General features: G+C 38.0%; 1 protein-coding gene across 1 annotated transcript; it reads left to right on the top strand.

Moving 5' to 3' along the window:
* The first annotated feature begins 576 nt into the window (after positions 1-576).
* LOC114364667 (mediator of RNA polymerase II transcription subunit 17-like) lies at positions 577-4724 on the top strand. Its single transcript, XM_028320895.1, has 3 exons — positions 577-642; positions 2640-2793; positions 4546-4724. Exons 1-3 carry the CDS (start codon positions 577-579, stop codon positions 4719-4721), a joined length of 396 nt encoding a protein of 131 aa, XP_028176696.1. The 3' UTR covers positions 4722-4724.
* Positions 4725-17414: the final 12690 nt, after the last annotated feature.

Raw genomic sequence — 17414 nt, 5'->3', positions numbered from 1 at the left:
TAAACTTATACTGAATGTTTGGAAGATAGTGCATGAAACTGAAAGGCACTCAAATTGGACTTCTTTCTTTTGCCAGTCTAACGACGCAGAATCGTAATTAAAATATAGCTTCAAAAACTGGCTTAGAGGCAATTTGGGTAACAAAATGTATCGACATTAGATGAATATCTTATTCATTCAAGTATTTGTTTTTGTTGAAATTAAGAAATTATAGTCAGTTTAGAAATTATGAGTTACCCTTACATAACAAAATTTAACAATTTTCTCCTTTGATATTTGTAGCTGAAGTTATTAACCTCAAAGGTAATGATTGTCACTTCGATATAATATTATGCTAACATGTGATAATTTGTTATTAAAGGAAAACACCCATCACCATTATCCAAACACCTAGTATATAGGTGAATTCCTTTAGACAAATTTGAATACTTGTTCATAGTTATCTAACTAAACATTACAATTATCTAACGTTGCAAGTGTTGCAACTTGTTTGGTTTCCATGAAAATTAAACCCTTAATTTGACTTTTGACTGACTACGTTTAGTCATGTGAATAACACATTTACCACACACGAATATGAAACCTGAACCTAAGAGGATCGTTGGGAATTATTACGGCTTGTACAATTATTACGGAGAGCTGGTACGTGACCGCTCCTTGCAATGAGGATTTTAACATTTCAACTTTCAACTTATTTATGTGACATAAAATGTAATTACGTGAAGAATTCGAATGTGAGCTGCTGGCTGGCAGCCAGCTTTTACCGCGAGAAATTTGTGAACAGTAAAGAAGTATAAAAATCAACCTCTAATGGGAGAGTCATTTTTAAATTGATTATTTTTTAAATAAACCTTGTAATACTTAACATTAGTTCCTATACTAACCATCATACTCGTACAATATTCTCCTTATCTACAGATAGCTGCTTGAGTAATACGGATATTTTAACAAAATCAACATTGTATCAAATTATTCACATAAAACGCAAACAGCCTTTTTGCCCGTAAAATTATTAATTTAACCGCAAATATGGCATGATCACATGCTCTTTATAACTTTTTAATGAAAATTATTTCGTTCGTGAAGTACCTACGATGGCAAAACGGGCGTAAAACTCCGTTCGTTAATGTTCACGCCTCACTGAGCCGTGCCGACAAGTAGCCGTGTCGTGCCGTACCGACAAACATGGTAAATTAAAAAATGAATTTACCCTTCATTCAAAACTGGAGACACGATGAGTATCGGTGTAAGGGTTGACCTACACAGGCACCTCGAGCATTTATTTTAGTGATAGGTCAACTAACTGTGGTTGCTGGAGCATACTTATAGTCAACCGTTTGAGCATACATTTGCGAACCGCCCGGAGCTTTCGAAACTCAAAGTGTCGTATATTCCACTGAATAGAACAACGTATTTCGCTGTACATTCGCAGCTAGAGTATCAACACTGACTGCTTCTTGAGTTCTTAACTATAAAATATGTCAAAAAAACAACACAATGTGATACTTATTCTCCATTTTGTAAGAATTTAATTAAGTCGTCACAAATAGGAAATCTGAACTATGTACAGAATAATTGAGCTGACGTGGAAATATTCGGCGTTTACCCGTGGTCCCCCCAAGATGTCCCCCTGGTGGGTCCACGGGTAATTTTTTTTACCCGTTGTCCCACCGTTCTGAACAGTTTTTGCCAGTGGGTCTACGGGTAATTTATTTTAACCATAGTCCCACCGCACAGTGGTAAACGTTGCATGTCACCTCATATTCTTGGAAAAAAATCGATAAAATAAAATAGAAAGTCTATTCTTTTTTACATCAAGTTTAATTAAAAAATAATTGGAAATAAAATAAAATAAAATAAATTTTCTTTTTGGAATAAAATTGAAAGTAAAGTATGATGGGCACAAATGTATGGAAAGTGGTACCCGCTCCAATAGCCATAACCAATATAAATTTCAAAAGGCCTTTAGATGTAGGAAAATGTCTGCTATGGGGCCAGTTCTAATTCACGTTTTGAAAGCAGTAATACCACAAGTATTATAATGAAAGTATCACACAATCATCCATGTATACGAGTATGTACTATGACGACAATCTATTAATATAACTAAAAGAAGCCTTGAAAAGGAAAGGATTATACCTACGATGAACTACCCAAGCTATTAGCCCTTTATTCGCTTTCATCATCATCATCATGATCATTTTAGCCATAAGACGTCCAGTTGAACATAGGCCTCCCCCAATGATTTCCACAATGGCCGGTTGGTGACGGCCTGCATACAGCGCCTTCCCGCTATCTTTATAAGGTCATCGGTCCATCTTGTGGGTGGACTTATTNCAAGTGACAAGTGTGCCCGCATATTAAGGCTGGTTTTAGAGTCACGCTGACCGTCAGCGCTGACAGCCGAAATGTATGAAGCGTCGGCGCCGAGCGATCAGCGTCACTCAGGAACGTTCCCTTCAATTACATACACATTTATCTGTCAGCGCCGACGATCAGCGAGCGGTTAGCGCGAATCTAAAACCCGCCTAATGCACGCTCGAGTCGTGCGCCCGTGTGGAGACATGTTTGCGGGAGTTTTTGTGGAGCTACACTAAAGTGGACTTTACCACGTAGTAATAATGTTGGTTTTTCCTCAGCCCGAAGGCGCGGCGGGCAAGTCGGACCACGACCACGTTCTGGAGCATTCGCTGCATCAACTGCTGCGCGCCGTACACCACGCCAACACGCACCACCCCTTCCCGCACCCCGCCACCGGCCCGCTCGGGCCCTCCAAGCGCCGCTGCCTCGCCGGTACGACCCGTGGCCTCACAGGCACCACGCCAACACGCACCACCCCTTCCCGCACCCCGCCACCGGCCCGCTCGGGCCCTCCAAGCGCCGCTGCCTCGCCGGTACGACCCGTGGCCTCACAGGCACCACGCCAACACGCACCACCCCTTCCCGCACCCCGCCACCGGCCCGCTCGGGCCCTCCAAGCGCCGCTGCCTCGCCGGTACGACCCGTGGCCTCACAGGCACCACGCCAACACGCACCACCCCTTCCCGCACCCCGCCACCGGCACGCTCGGGCCCTCCAACCCGGATTGACCCCTCCCCCTGCATGTAGCGGGGGTCTAAGGCACCCCAGAATGGTTTGGTGCCCCCCAGGATTTTTTGGTTACCAAAAAACGATCGAAGACGAAAGGTTAGGACTGTCATGAGCTAGATCACACCCAGTATCATGACATATCAGATGCGCCAGTGCCCCTTCCCGCTTCCCGTCTGTTTCGAGAAATAGTATCGTGCCCGCCGTGATCGCAGATCCGCGTCATATGCGCTTCGTCTAAAGCCCGGTCCGTGAGCACGTAGAATTTTGTCCAATGACCCCTAGCTACCCATTCTTGTCGCTCGCGCGTAATTATATTGCTGTCGCGACTGTGCGACGGGCGCCCGCAGTGAGTGTGCGAGCGCGATAGCAACATAATTACGCGCGAGCGATAAGGATGGGTAGCTAGGGGTCATTGGACAAAATTCTACGTGCTCACGGACCAGACTATACCTCAGAGCATGACACATGCTGAGCGGTAGCCATTTAAAAAAACATTTATATTCATTCAGTAAAGTCTTATAAAATAGGTAAGTTAAACGTATAGTCCCTGTAAGAGCATTGCAATTTTACTCGTCCAACATCCGGACTCCGGAGTGGTCAACCGCGTACACTTGCGCAAGTTTTAGCAGAGTAAATACAAATGAGTACGTCATCTTCATAGAAACACACACGCACACACTGACAAAATTCTGCGCAACCCTCTAATCCACGCTAAATTTTGTCAGTCTGTGCGTGCGCGCCGCATACGCATCGGCGCGCTCACATACAAACCGCGCTCGGTGCGTTTCTATGAAGATGACCTACTCATTTGTATTTACTCTGGTTTTAGCGTAGGTCCTAAGGCCGGGTTCTCACTATGCCGGACCGGCAGATCTCCGGTATCTCCGGTCCGGTAAAATCGCCGGAAGGCCTAGCGGCGGTACAAATTGTATGAAGCTGTTCACATTATCCCGGATCCGGCATTTTCGCCGAGCCCGGCATTTTTACCGAGCGTTTTGTCGCTACAAAATGCCGGCAAAATCACCGGACCGGTAATGTGAACGAGTCGCGGCCCACCCCGCCGGGCCCGTGCTTCCCGCCCCGCCCCGCCCGTGCTCCCCGCACTTCATTCGGCTCGGATTTCGGATCCGGTGTAATGTGAACGTCTCTACGAGCTACGGCCGTTGGGCGAGGAAAGTTATCGAGTGGCGACCACGGGCTGGAAAACGTAGCGTGGGCAGGCTTCCTACTAGGTGGACCGACGATCTGGTAAAGGTCGCGGGAAGAGCCTGGATGCGGGCAGCGCAGGACCGTTCATTGTGGAAAACCTTGGGGGAGGCCTTTGTCCAGCAGTGGACGTCATTTGGCTGAAACGAACGAACGAACGTAATGTGAACACCCTTGTCCGGTGTCCGGTTTCCGGCAGAAATGCCGGTCCGGCATAGTGGGAACCCGGCCTAACTGTTTCCCTCGCAGGCCCGATGGCGGCCGACCGGCACGAGCTGCTGGAGATGAGCCGCGAGCAGTCGCTGCTGGAGCAGATCATCCAGCAGGCGCAGCACTTCTTCATGCGCCGCCGCAGCGAGTACGTGCTCGACACCATCGCCAAGGAGGTACCAAAGTCAAAGTCAACATTTCTTTATCTGCATTAGGGTGGTCTTTATTTTTCGTCTTTTGAATTAACCCCGGGGCACTTTCTCATTCGATTATATACCTCTAAATATGAAATTACCTTTTTTTGTTTTTTTTTAGTCAAGATTTAGAGGTCGCTACCAGCTGACAAAATATTTACAAAAGCTTTAAAAATCTTAAATCATGGTTTAATAAATGTTTTATTTAAGTGTTTATATCACATTTTACGTGAAAATGAACATCGCATAGATAGTATAGACAATCGCTTCTTGTCCCCTTCTCCCCCTCTTCTATACCGACCATGGTACCGACGCGTCGAGATACTCACAAGTAAACTCTACTCTATGTCTTAAAAATAATTGATTCAAATAATGTACATTGTACATAATATTATCTTAGTTCATAGCAACAACAATAATTTTGTAATATTTTTATTTGGCTTTGGCTTTAAAAATAAATGAATCTAACAAATACAGATTTTGTTTTTACTTAAAATTTAAACCTTGGTAGCGACCAATAAATGTCTTTTAAAAATTAAAATGAAATACTTTCATATGGTATATATTCAAATTACGTGTTGCCCCGTTTTTCGTAGGAATAAGGACCACCCTAATCTGCATAGACCAGTCTCTCCCAAAGTGGGCGATAACGCTCCCATGTCGGCGCTGCAGGCTAAAGGGGGCGGTAAGGACCCAGAAAAAAAAATCGGGACGTTGTGTACAGGCTTGGGAGGCGTCATTTACTAGTTACTCTTAGACACCGACTGAGCACTCGACACTCGACTACAAATGGGGGCGCTAAAAAGAATTTATTCTCAAAGTGGGCAGTAGACAAAATAAGTTTGGGAACCGCTGGCATAGACTATTATACAGGGTGACTTTTGTATCAGTATCCAAATTTTTTCCTGACATTAGGTATCGTTTATAGATGACATTTTTAATAAAAAATAGGTAGGTCAAATTTTAACATCAACTATTTTTTTCCTAACCAATTAATCACGTAGTGTGGTTACCGCGCTTAGCGCGTAAACATTTTGCGGGAGAGCTGGTCGAGCGGAGAGCTGGCAACGTGTGGCAACGCTCGACCGGCCGGCCTGGCTGNTAATTAATAATTATAGATTTTTTTATAATTATACCTAGGTGACATGCAACGTTTACCACTGTGCGGTGGGACTATGGTTAAAATAAATTACCCGTAGACCCATGACTGGCAAAAACTGTTCAGAACGGTGGGACAACGGGTAAAAAAAATTACCCGTGGACCCACCAGGGGGACATGTTGGGGGGACCACGGGTAAACGCCGGAAATATTCGGGTACCAGTTATTCGATGTTCGGCTATCTTTAACCGTCCCGTTAAACCGTTTTTAGAACTACAAAATATTCCAAATATTGGTAAAACCGCAGTCATAAAAGTTTTATTCTTAAAACGTTAAATTGTTAGTTTGAATATCATCAATTGTTTGATTCCGAGTTCATGGCGCTAACTCGCAGAATGTGTTAGGCTTTTTTTCAACATTTACCTTTGCGTTTTTAAATTTGCTATTGGTAAACGCGTCTCTCTCTACGCAGTGTGAAGTGTTCCGTTTCTGCTGAAATGGTTAATATGTAGCAGCCGACATTTTCAAAAACTTTAGATACTATCTAAATGTTTATTCTAGGACATACGTAACAGACCGATTTCCAGCGGGTTTCATTCCCATGCTTACTTGCCTCAGACTAAAGAATATCCTCACGTCTTGTTCCCACCTCTTCAACCATAGCAAGCGTCTGCAGCTTAGCTGCCAATGAAACCTAAGCAGTGAAGGATTCCCTAGAGACAATGTCGTGAAACCCGCAACGAATTTAATCAGGGGAATAGGAGGAGTTCGAAGTATAATATCGACTTACCTCCATTGCGGAACTCGAGGTAGATGACTAAACATAGAATAATATTTAATACATTATTATATACATAATTATTTAAAAATACAATAGCCATATTAATTTGGACACTGATTTCCTGGAGCGCAAAACTTTATAATACCTATTTATATTCAAAAGCTTTTGTATTTTTTTAAGGTTTATAAAATTGGTAGGTATCTGTAACAAATTATTTAAATTTCTTTATTGATAACGGAAGGACGATAGTTAAAAATTAAATTCCAGTGAAAATAAAAAGAAAAACAGATAATAATGAAACAAAAAGGATAACATTATGTACAAAAAAATCAGGAATTTCAAAGGATCTATTCTGTTATTACGTCTTTTGGAAAGTTCAAATTACTGCGTTAATGATCTTATATTGTATTCCGACACTATGAGAGCCACTTAGGCCCTTATTAGATATGGCTAGGTCTTGAAAATGAGCGGCCTTTTAATCTAGAACGGTAACTGCTAATGAACTATTAGATCCTATCAGTTTTTCCCCAATAAGGCGCCTCCTTAATTCGATTTCTGTAGCAGTTTTAAAATGTAAAATATTTAGGTAAGTAAGTAATTCCTAAAATTAAACTTTAACTGACTCTCTGATAACTTATCCAGACACTTTTACAGTTATACATTATTTTATATTTTCTTCATTCTTCATTCGTTGATCAAAAGATGTTTTACATTCTTTTGCTGTATTTTAGCTGAGTTGCACCACCTTACCAGAACCGTAACTATTGATTTTGTATGGAGTTTTTGACGTATACCTAGTTAAAGTAAGATGGTGCCACTCACGCTTAGATAGCAGGTACCATCAAAGTCGAAAAACGCTAGCTCAAAAAAATCTGCAAGCCTACAGAAACATGAAGTTTCGTACAATATTTATCTTTGTTTCAATATTTTTCTTATGTAAAAGTGAAAGCTAAAAGTACTGCTCGGCTAATAGCCCAAAATTATAGGACGTAAATGAGATGAAAACGAGACATAAAATTGTTCGTGTAGGTAGCGTCCGATTTAATTAATGAAAATTGTAAAATATTTACGTACACGTTCTGCTGTGACGTACATTTTCTAGTTCTCATATTTCTGGCAATAATTTTATGGTGGATATTTTATTTGTACCCGTATATTTTTAATCTCAGGCAGGTAATTAAAGTTATAACATACCTGAATGAAATAATTTTATTATGGAACAGAGGAAATATTTAGGTACACGTTCTGTACCGTGTAGTTTTTAGTTTTAATATTACTGCCAAAAAATTTAAGGCGGATATTTTTATTTGATGTAATTTTTTTAATGTCACGGAATTAAAATATACTCAAACTAAATAATAATATATTTTTAGAGAGACAAGGAAATTGTTTTTACGGAGAAAAGGCTTTTGCCAACTATAGCGGGGCTCAGCGCCGTCTTCCGATTTGACAACCGTGGCGCCTGGCGCGTTCTTGCGACAACTAACAATATATTTCCATAGAAGATAGCTGCCATGGCAACTTATTGCGGATTCGCGCCCGCTGTTTCGTCTTTTAACTTTTTACTACAAAGGATGCATGTTAACCGTCACTGACATCAAATAATTCGATTTTTTACTATCATCAGTAACAAAATATTGAAACGGCACAATTTAGGCGTCTTGTCGCAAGGGCTAAACTATCTCTATCTGTAAATAATACCTATCGCTAATCCATAAGCACCCGAAAAATCCTATCATTTTTCTATTCAAGAAGTTCAAATTAATACAAACATATTGTACACAAGACAGACAAGGAACGGAGCAGGAAGCGAATAAACGTTTTCCCGTGCAATAAAAATGTCACAAGATTTTCCAATAATTCAATAGTAAGGTATTAAACATTCAATTCACTTTAACGCCACTAGAAGTATTTTCTGCCCCAAATAGTCGGATATTCCATAATTCAATAGTTATATTGAATCTATGAAGCTTTTTTTTTAATTTAGATTTACCTTTTTTAAGATATTCTTCTGCTATTTAAGTGTAAGTTATGTAAGTATATCAAGCAAATTTTCGTTAGCAAGAATATTATTTATCTCGAGATATTGATATAATTAATTCGAGATAATCTTGTGTATTTTTTTCTCTCTGAAAAGCGTAACAACAAAACCTTTTAAAACGAATCGGGAATTGGAAACTTAATAGAAAAAGTCGACGAAGGACGAATTTGTTAATGAAATGAACAAAAGGAAATCCTCAATACGAAAACAACTGGGTTTTAGCGATGGTGAAAATCTCATATTTACCCAAACACTGTTAGTTTGTACAAGCGTCATTAACCTTTTTCTGCGTATTTACTAATAGCCAACCCTTGAAAGAAATGCACAACCTCTTAAATCGTTTGAGGAAACAAAAACTGTAACCACAACTTCTGAGCACACTCTAAAAAGATCAACGGCGAAAATTTTCGACGTAATATAGAAAGAAATGACGTTGCAAATGGAAGAAATATTGCTAGAATGGTGCCTCAAAATGGCTCTTAGGACATAATGTTCGACCGACCGAAGTGAAAAAAGACATAGCGATAGTGCGCGACCACAGAAGTAAGGCGGTCTTGTGGGTCTGCGAGTATTAAAGGAGCTTCCGAGCAGTGGAATGCGGTTTCAGTGATTCAGATAAACGTCCGGTCAGCATTCATATATCAAGCCGATGACGCTCCCCAGAATACGGGCTCGCTCGCTTTTTCACTATATGACCGATAAAGTTCTCCAATGAAGTGTTCCCGTGCTTGTTTTAGGTGCTTTTCAGTTGAAATAACACTTTCTTCTTTTGTTTGAAGCTCAACGTTCATCATATTAAAACTTGCTTTAGTAAATTTTACGGAAAACTGCATAACAGACACATTTATCATTTTTATGTTACGAATTACCTACTGGAATGGATTATTATGTAATCATGTGCATTGACAAATTCTCGTCGCTATGTTTCGGATTTTTTATTTACGATTTTGATTAATATTACGAATCAACGGATTTCATAATATTTAATATTAGCCCATCATCATCTTGTTACGTAAGATATGCACTTCTACAACCAGCCGAGTTACATTAGTATTATTTATTTCAGGTGCAATCTTCGATCAAAATACGGAGGAAATCCAGAATGTGTTTCGATACGCAATGACAGTTCACAACCAAAACTTCAGCAGCCGACGGCTCGAGTTACAGGCGTATGTCGACGTGATCAACACTGCCGACGCATTCAAGCTATCACGCCTGAGTGAGTATTGAAATGAATTATTTTTTTCTGTATGTTGGATATGAGATGAAAGAATGTCCTCTTCTTGCTTGTAATTAAAGTCGCACGGAATATTGGATGAACATAACCAAATCTTTTACATATTTAGTTTTTTTCGCAAGTCTTTCAAAAGGTACCTTATGTATTTACTTTTTGATAAATCAAACATTACTAAAGTAAATTTTCCTATTAATTTGTGTCTACGCATATTCTTCGTTACTTTCCTGTAGGTACATAAACTCCAAAAGTGTTGGCTGCATTAAATTTCCTCATAAACCATTTATCGCTAATGAGTTTTCTCGGATGTTGTAAGCTTTATGAGTTCAACGCTATCTCTAAAAGTCTGGCAGTAGTAATTAGGACTAATACCCACTCATTATAAATCTCGTATATTTTTCTTTATCCGATTTAGATTAAAACAGGTCAACCCTTTCTTTCCAAAACCTTGTTTATGTGATATTATGGCGTTTTAGGATNTAGATCGAACTTCACTTGGTAAGTTCGTTTGATCATTCAATTTTAGAGTATTTACAACCCTTATATAAAAACTACGTTACACAAAACAAAAAATAACAAATATTTTAGCTGTGTTATTTGTGTGTTAGCTGTGGAATGTTTATTTATGTGTTATTTTAATCGTTGCATTGAATATTAATTCGACAATATAAAAATGAAATTAATACGTGGAAAAATCTTATGAAATATCTTCACTAAATTGAATTGATGGCATATCGGTATATTGATCAATATTAATTTCAGCTTACTTTTTTCATGATTTCGTTTGGGTTTTGTTTATTAAAACAGAATAGTTGTTCCTAACTTCGTGGCTTTGTTCTAGCCAAAACAAATTTAATTCCAATCAAAAACCTTTTGTAAAGGACGTTGAAACGGAAATTAACGCCGGGATTTCTTGGTTCTTTACCGATCATCCTCAGAACTATAAGTAAATGGAGTTCTACAAAGGAAAGTTTAATAGTCTATTAACCTTATTTTTATTGTAAACATGTACACATTGCAATATTATTTCGCTAAAATTCTCGAGAAAACGCTAAATGTGTGTACCGCTTTACACACCCGTCCCAATGGAAGCACGATATTCTTGCTGAGCTCAAAATATCACAATATTTCTGTATGAATATATTCATATCAGGTGATATACCCAAATATCGACATTCATCCATCACTGAAAGCATGAGGGACGGAATTTGATTATCTTTTTCATATTAGACATTCCGGCTTGCACTACAAAGGCGCGCAAGATAAACTGGATATCAGACGATACTTATGCATCAATTTTCTCCGGAGATGCCCAGTGCGACTGAAATTATTTTAATAACAAAATTACCCTTTAGGTACACAATGTTAAATTTTCAAACCGTTTAAATTGTAAAATGTTGAACTTGCAGAAAGTTTAATTCCATTAATAGTTTGTTTATAGAAAGAAATAACGAGAGAACAGCTTTTCCCGTGAATAAGTAAACATACGTACCGACATACATTATCTTGATACATTTTGATCGGACAAACTTAACTACAAGTTGACACAGATGACATCTTTTGGTTTAATAAAGGAACAATAGATAAAAATAATAGCATATTTTGGAGTCCCTTGTAGAATGAGAACAATACAAAAATACTGACGCGGAAATTAAAAGGAGAAACAAAAGCAAATTACCCGTGAAACAGAAAAAGCGCCGGCCGCAGACTCTCGCGCCTATTTTTTGTAGTGCCGTTCCTGTCGGCACAATATCGATAGACCGACAAAAATAAGAATTCTTATTTAGGCCATAAGAAATCTAAGAACGATGTCCAATTTATTTCGTTACCCAATAGTTCTTTACAAGCCAAAAAAAATTATACGACTGATAACGCTGACGACAAAAAAATGTATGCCTAATGTTTATAAATATGATTAGAAAGTGATTTTCATAAAATATGTTTGGAATCTTCTATGTTTGCTGTCCTGTCACTGTCTACAAACACATTTTGGAAATAATATGTTTACAGGAGTGTTTAACGCCAGTAGAAAATCGATTTTATTTGACGGTCTCTCTCGGCTTGTCCTTTTCATGCCTTACAACGCAAATCCTTTTCGCCCTCCTTTCTTACTATCTAGCCACATCTACATACATAACTTGTAGAATCATTCAGCCAGGCAGCAGTCGCAAAGCTTTCCACTGATTTAACCCACATTTTTACAACGGGTTAAATGGGTAGCACATTGGAATAAGTATTTTTATTGCGAATCCATTAGAATTACAAAATGTGTCCACAGATGAAACATTAACGATTACAAATTTTTTAAATCTTAAATCGTATCGATAAATTCTGTAATGTCTCACAACACCATCTCTCAAACGACAACTACATTCCGGATTCTACAGACGCTTTTACCTCGGGAATCGCGCTTTTGTATTCAAAATAAAACCTTGCACGATTTTGACGTTCAAACGCATAACATTGAACATTTGAGAAGTGTTACAAATTGTAAGAGTAGGGGCGCACACCGTTGATTTTTAGTTGGCCGATAGTGCCCGATTTTAATTTGTATGAAGAATCGGCCAAATCGAATCGGCGTAGTGTGCGCACCATACATGCCCATACTGATCAACTGCCCGACTAAACTATCGGCCGACGAAAAATCAACGGTGTGCGCCTACTCTAAACATCACCTGATTGAAGTTATATTCTTTTTATTTTATAAAATATTATCTTTTTGTGGAGGAAAAATTAAGTTAAGTGTTTAAGCTATTGTTGTCCGATTACGTCTTAACGCGGAGTTTTATATTTTGATAATCTGTTCGATAGAGCTTGATGAGATAAAGTAATTTATTACTTCAATATTATTATTTATCAGATTACAAGATCACGAAAAAGCGCTTTTCCAATATTATGTTAATTTCCCAACATAGTATTTATAAATATTCATTATAACATTAATCCGGCTGGATTTGGCTAATCCCAGCAATTTCATCCACGGGTAGTGTGATTTGCTATAAAATAATTCGCTTGTAATCTAAGATTAAACGTATCGGTATATTATTATTTTTTACAATAAGTAATATCAAAAGGTATTTTGTATACTTTAGATTAAAAAAAAATGTAGTGTAAAAATATACTCCTCCAGATCCAATAAAGAAGAATATACGTAAACATTCAGGGATTATAAAATCAAAAACTTTGCTAATATGAATTAGTGCGAACACTCAACTTATTAGCGGACCTGACGGTGCAATATCTAATTGAAGTTTAATTTCGCTTTCGAACTCTAAATTACAAGTTATTCAATTATTAGATTTCTTAGCGGGAGCAGGTGATATTATGCGATCTGAGACGGTAGCTACGGTTGCTATATCTTTGTAGAGAATTTTGTTGATCCAGTCCCTAAAGCCGAATTCACAAAAGACAAAACCTTTGTTACCTCCGTTTATCATTTTCCACCGACAGACATAAATACTGGCTAACGACGAAGGACGACGAGCGAGAGTTAAAAGAACTCTTTCAACAAGCAATACTTACCTATTCTATTCGTTAAATTATGATAACTCCAAAAGCAGTCATACTATTTTGGATTGTCTATAGAATATTTTTTTGAATACTTTCCTATTCATCAAGTCATATTTAAAGTTATTATTTCTAATTTAGTTCAGTTTAAGTGAATGCGTATCTTAGTCAAAGGTGCCAAGATTTTTATCATCCTAATAAAATAGAGCTTGTAGCGTTTCTTTCAAAAAGCTTGCCTTGTGTCTGCACCTTAAGGCAATTACCTTAAAAGCCTGTCACTGGAGCTAAATTTAATGAACTTGAAAATAAAGTGAATTGTCTTATTTAATCCGTCTCCGCTTTCTGTATTTTTTCCATCTCACCCTTGATAACTGAATTAAAACTACGCTTTTCGGGACGAATCAGACATTACTGAATTATTTTTTACGTTTCTTACGTTTCAAATACCAAACTATATTGATGGACAACGTAAAGGAACTGGCACATGAAATATTGGTGCGACTGCTTTAAAGTTCGAAAACTTGTTAGGAGGAAAATAACTTCAATATCTAATACATCAGCCTTATAAACTACTTATTATGATGTTGATTTTGTTTAAAGCAAATAAAAATGGGACTTAACGACACCTACTAAGGAACAGTCAACTAATCTACAATCGTCAAATTCTCGAAATAGCCGCACATTCTGATACCAGAAGTCAGAATTTTGTCAAACCCCATAATTTGTACCTAATCATAAACAGAACATCAATTAATAATATGGTACATTCAGCGTCAAATATCTAGTTCGTGATACCTATCCAAAGTGGTCACTTTAACGTGACTCCCACTGTATAGGTTATGTATATTTTAAAGCTATTGGTAGTTTCTTCTTTTTTGGTTATATCTATTAGATTGTAAGGATTTACGTTAAGCAAGCGAGAAGTGGTTTCATGGATGTGGCGTTGTGTGACGAATCTATGGCATTGTGTAAGAAGATGTTCCCATGTTTGTGGCGTTTGGTCGTCACAGGGACAGTGGTCATCTGCGACGATGTGGAAACGTTTTAAGTAGCTTTTGTGATATCCGTGGTTGGTTAAGAGCCATTTTACATTTTCGTGCAAATTTCTAAGATTTTGGAAGCATGAATTACTATCTTAAGCAACACCCAGATATTATTGAATAACTGCGAAAGATAGGTCAATCCTTAGTATTGACCATTAATGAAACGGATTTACTAAAACTCTTTTGCTTAATTCTCAGTGCCCCATCTCCCACAACCATTTTACGGAAAAATTGCCGCAGACTCAATTTCAAAGTCCTGTATCTATTATTTATGCTCATATAATAAGCTTAAAAATATATAGTAATCATCGGACATATATTCTTGTTGTCCATTAATGAAATGGATTCTTGAATTTCACTACCATTATTGAGTAAAATTTAAAAATAATTTGGCAAATTTGAAGATTAACGTCACATTTTGATCGTGGTTTTTGGTTTAAAAACACAGCAATAACTGCAATAAAAGTATCCCAAAATAAAGAATATGCATTGTAGAATAGATTTCTACAGTTATTGTTTAAATATTAGTAACCACTTTGTCAAAATATTGATGTGAATATCAGTATAAATTACAATACGCAAGCCGACATCGATTAGTATGGCGCGAGCGCCCGTCAAGGCAGGACCTGTGTCACTTTTCCCGCCATGACGTTTACGTGCGTTCGTGTCGTGAAACGGTGATTTATATGGCGACCAAATACATTTGATACTATGCCGAGAGGTCCCTGTTTCAAGTCGGCCGTTTGGTGTAGTGGTTCGAAACGGACTAATATGCCGAGAGGTCCCGGGTTCGATTCCCGGCCGAGCAGAAACTGAAAGGATGGGAAAGTAATTGTATGTACAAGGAAGGGAACTTAAGTAGAAGAGAGGAATCGTTTGAGGAAGGGGAATATGTTTATTGTAGAGATTACAGAAACCCTAATAAGAAAGTTTTTACTAAATGTGTTATCGATGAGGTATTAGGAAAGAGAACATACTTGTGTAAAGTTTTAAATGAAGGTTTAATTTGGAAAAGACACTTAAATCAGATTATTCGTTCTGTACCTTCAGAAAGTAAAGATATTAATGATTCCATAGATTCTCAAACTTTACCTTTAATTAAATGTAATGATAACTTTAATAGTGAAAAAGAGTCTAGTATTATTTCAGAAAATGTTTCAATTCCTGTAAACGAGAAAACAATTCAGGCATCTCCAATTGTTTCCTCGGGTAGAACTGTAGAAGATTTAAAGTTAAATAGTGATAATATTCATTCCCCAACAAATGTAACTAAGGATAAAAATGTACCAGGCAATTCTCCAGTTCCTGTAGTCCGTTCACAGAGAGTCCGGAGACCTCCTGTTAAGTTAGATTTATAAGTACTGATTGGAATTGTAAGAGGGGAGTATATGTTATGTATCGTTATTTTATATCGGTATTTAATTTGTTATTATAAGCGCGTATCCAAACGTAGCTAGTTTAAAAGCATTATTCAGGATGTGTATCCGAGATTCCTTCTTCTTGATACGCCAGACAAAATGGCGATAGGCAATCTTGTAAGCTCTGTGTTTAATCGAAAATAAAAGACAGTATCTTCAAATAGAAACAACTTTTATTTACGTCTCCAAGGCGGAGACATCACACTAAGTACCTACTTTTTTCAATTTTTGGACTAAGTAGGAAAGTTTACTCTCTATGCATCCTGAACTAATTTCTGGAGAATTGCTTAGGTACCAGCTCACACACTCTACACCCCCTTTTTGGTCACTTTTTGAGTGGACTATTTATGCTATTTATGAAGTCTTACAAACGGGGCGGCGCGGCAGCGATTCTCTACGCGGCACCCACCATACAAATGTACTTAAGGGATGGGAGAAGGCGGCGGAGCCACTGCTACTGCCGTCATATTTCAAAACTGAATGAAACTTTTCTAAGGATCCAGCTACCCTGGTCATGTGACGTGCTAATTTTGGGACAACCTGTATATTTTTAATTTCAATCCTTACATGTTTTACAGATGGTGCAGGCATTATCTAATAATAAAATTGTTTAATTATGTAATAAATAGTAATAATAACTTGCATTAGGCATTGTAGTATGTTATGCAGGTTAGATAATTTTGTAATGAGATCGTCGATTTCCAAAATTCAGGGGTTGTGTCAATGTGAGCGAGTGTCTCATGGAAGAAGTAACATTTTTAATTTTGTGTTGATACTTCACCCTTTAAGACAGAGGTTACCACCCTATAGATGACCCACGCTGAACTGTCCCACCAAACTCAATGACAGGGGGGCGCTACCATCGTTCAACTATACTGGACATCACAAAAATCGGCCCACCTACGTTTTACAGGAAAACTCGTTTCTACTGACACAATCATGGTGCCCCAACAATATATGGTGTTATTTGAAAACCCAATAAATATCCTTAAAGAAAAACACATTTAATTTCATAATAAACGATTAACATATTATACAATAAATGTGACTTGAAAAAAGACCTCACTTTAGGCTCACCTCTGGGATCGTTTAGACCAATTTTTATGGTTATAAAACCAAATAATGATCTCACATGTCCTATTTAACAGATGTATAGCGATTAATCCCAACTTAACAGCTTTATAGCCATAAAAGTTGCCGCAACTTAATTACCTATTTTTTTAAGAAGTGACTGGATTCTTCTACAGACACATTTTTGGGGTAAAAACCTTTCCTTTAAAGAAATGAAGTTTCGAACTAGGCTTTTAAATGGTGCCAATATTGGTGGGAAGTGTGGATGCATACGTTTAAAAGTGCTTGTCGCGGAAGGGTCGATTTTTGTGATGACCAGTGTATATTGTTTCCAACATGGCAAAAATCCATCAAAAATCGGAACCAGCGATCCTTTATTGACGGTGGCGCCCCACTGTCAATGTCATGGATAGGACAGTTCAGTATTTTGGAACTATATTCCATTGTCTTAAGTAGTAATAGTAGTGTCCGTTTGAGTTAATTTTAAAGTCTTATTAAAAAAGTAAGTAAAATTAAAAAC

This window comes from Ostrinia furnacalis, unplaced genomic scaffold, assembly GCF_004193835.3.
Source record: "Ostrinia furnacalis isolate ACB-3 unplaced genomic scaffold, ASM419383v2 OfSCF7458, whole genome shotgun sequence".
NCBI lineage: Eukaryota > Metazoa > Arthropoda > Insecta > Lepidoptera > Crambidae > Ostrinia > Ostrinia furnacalis.
The sequence above is the reverse complement of the archived record's forward strand: the minus strand, read 5'-3'. Positions and strand labels throughout refer to the sequence as shown.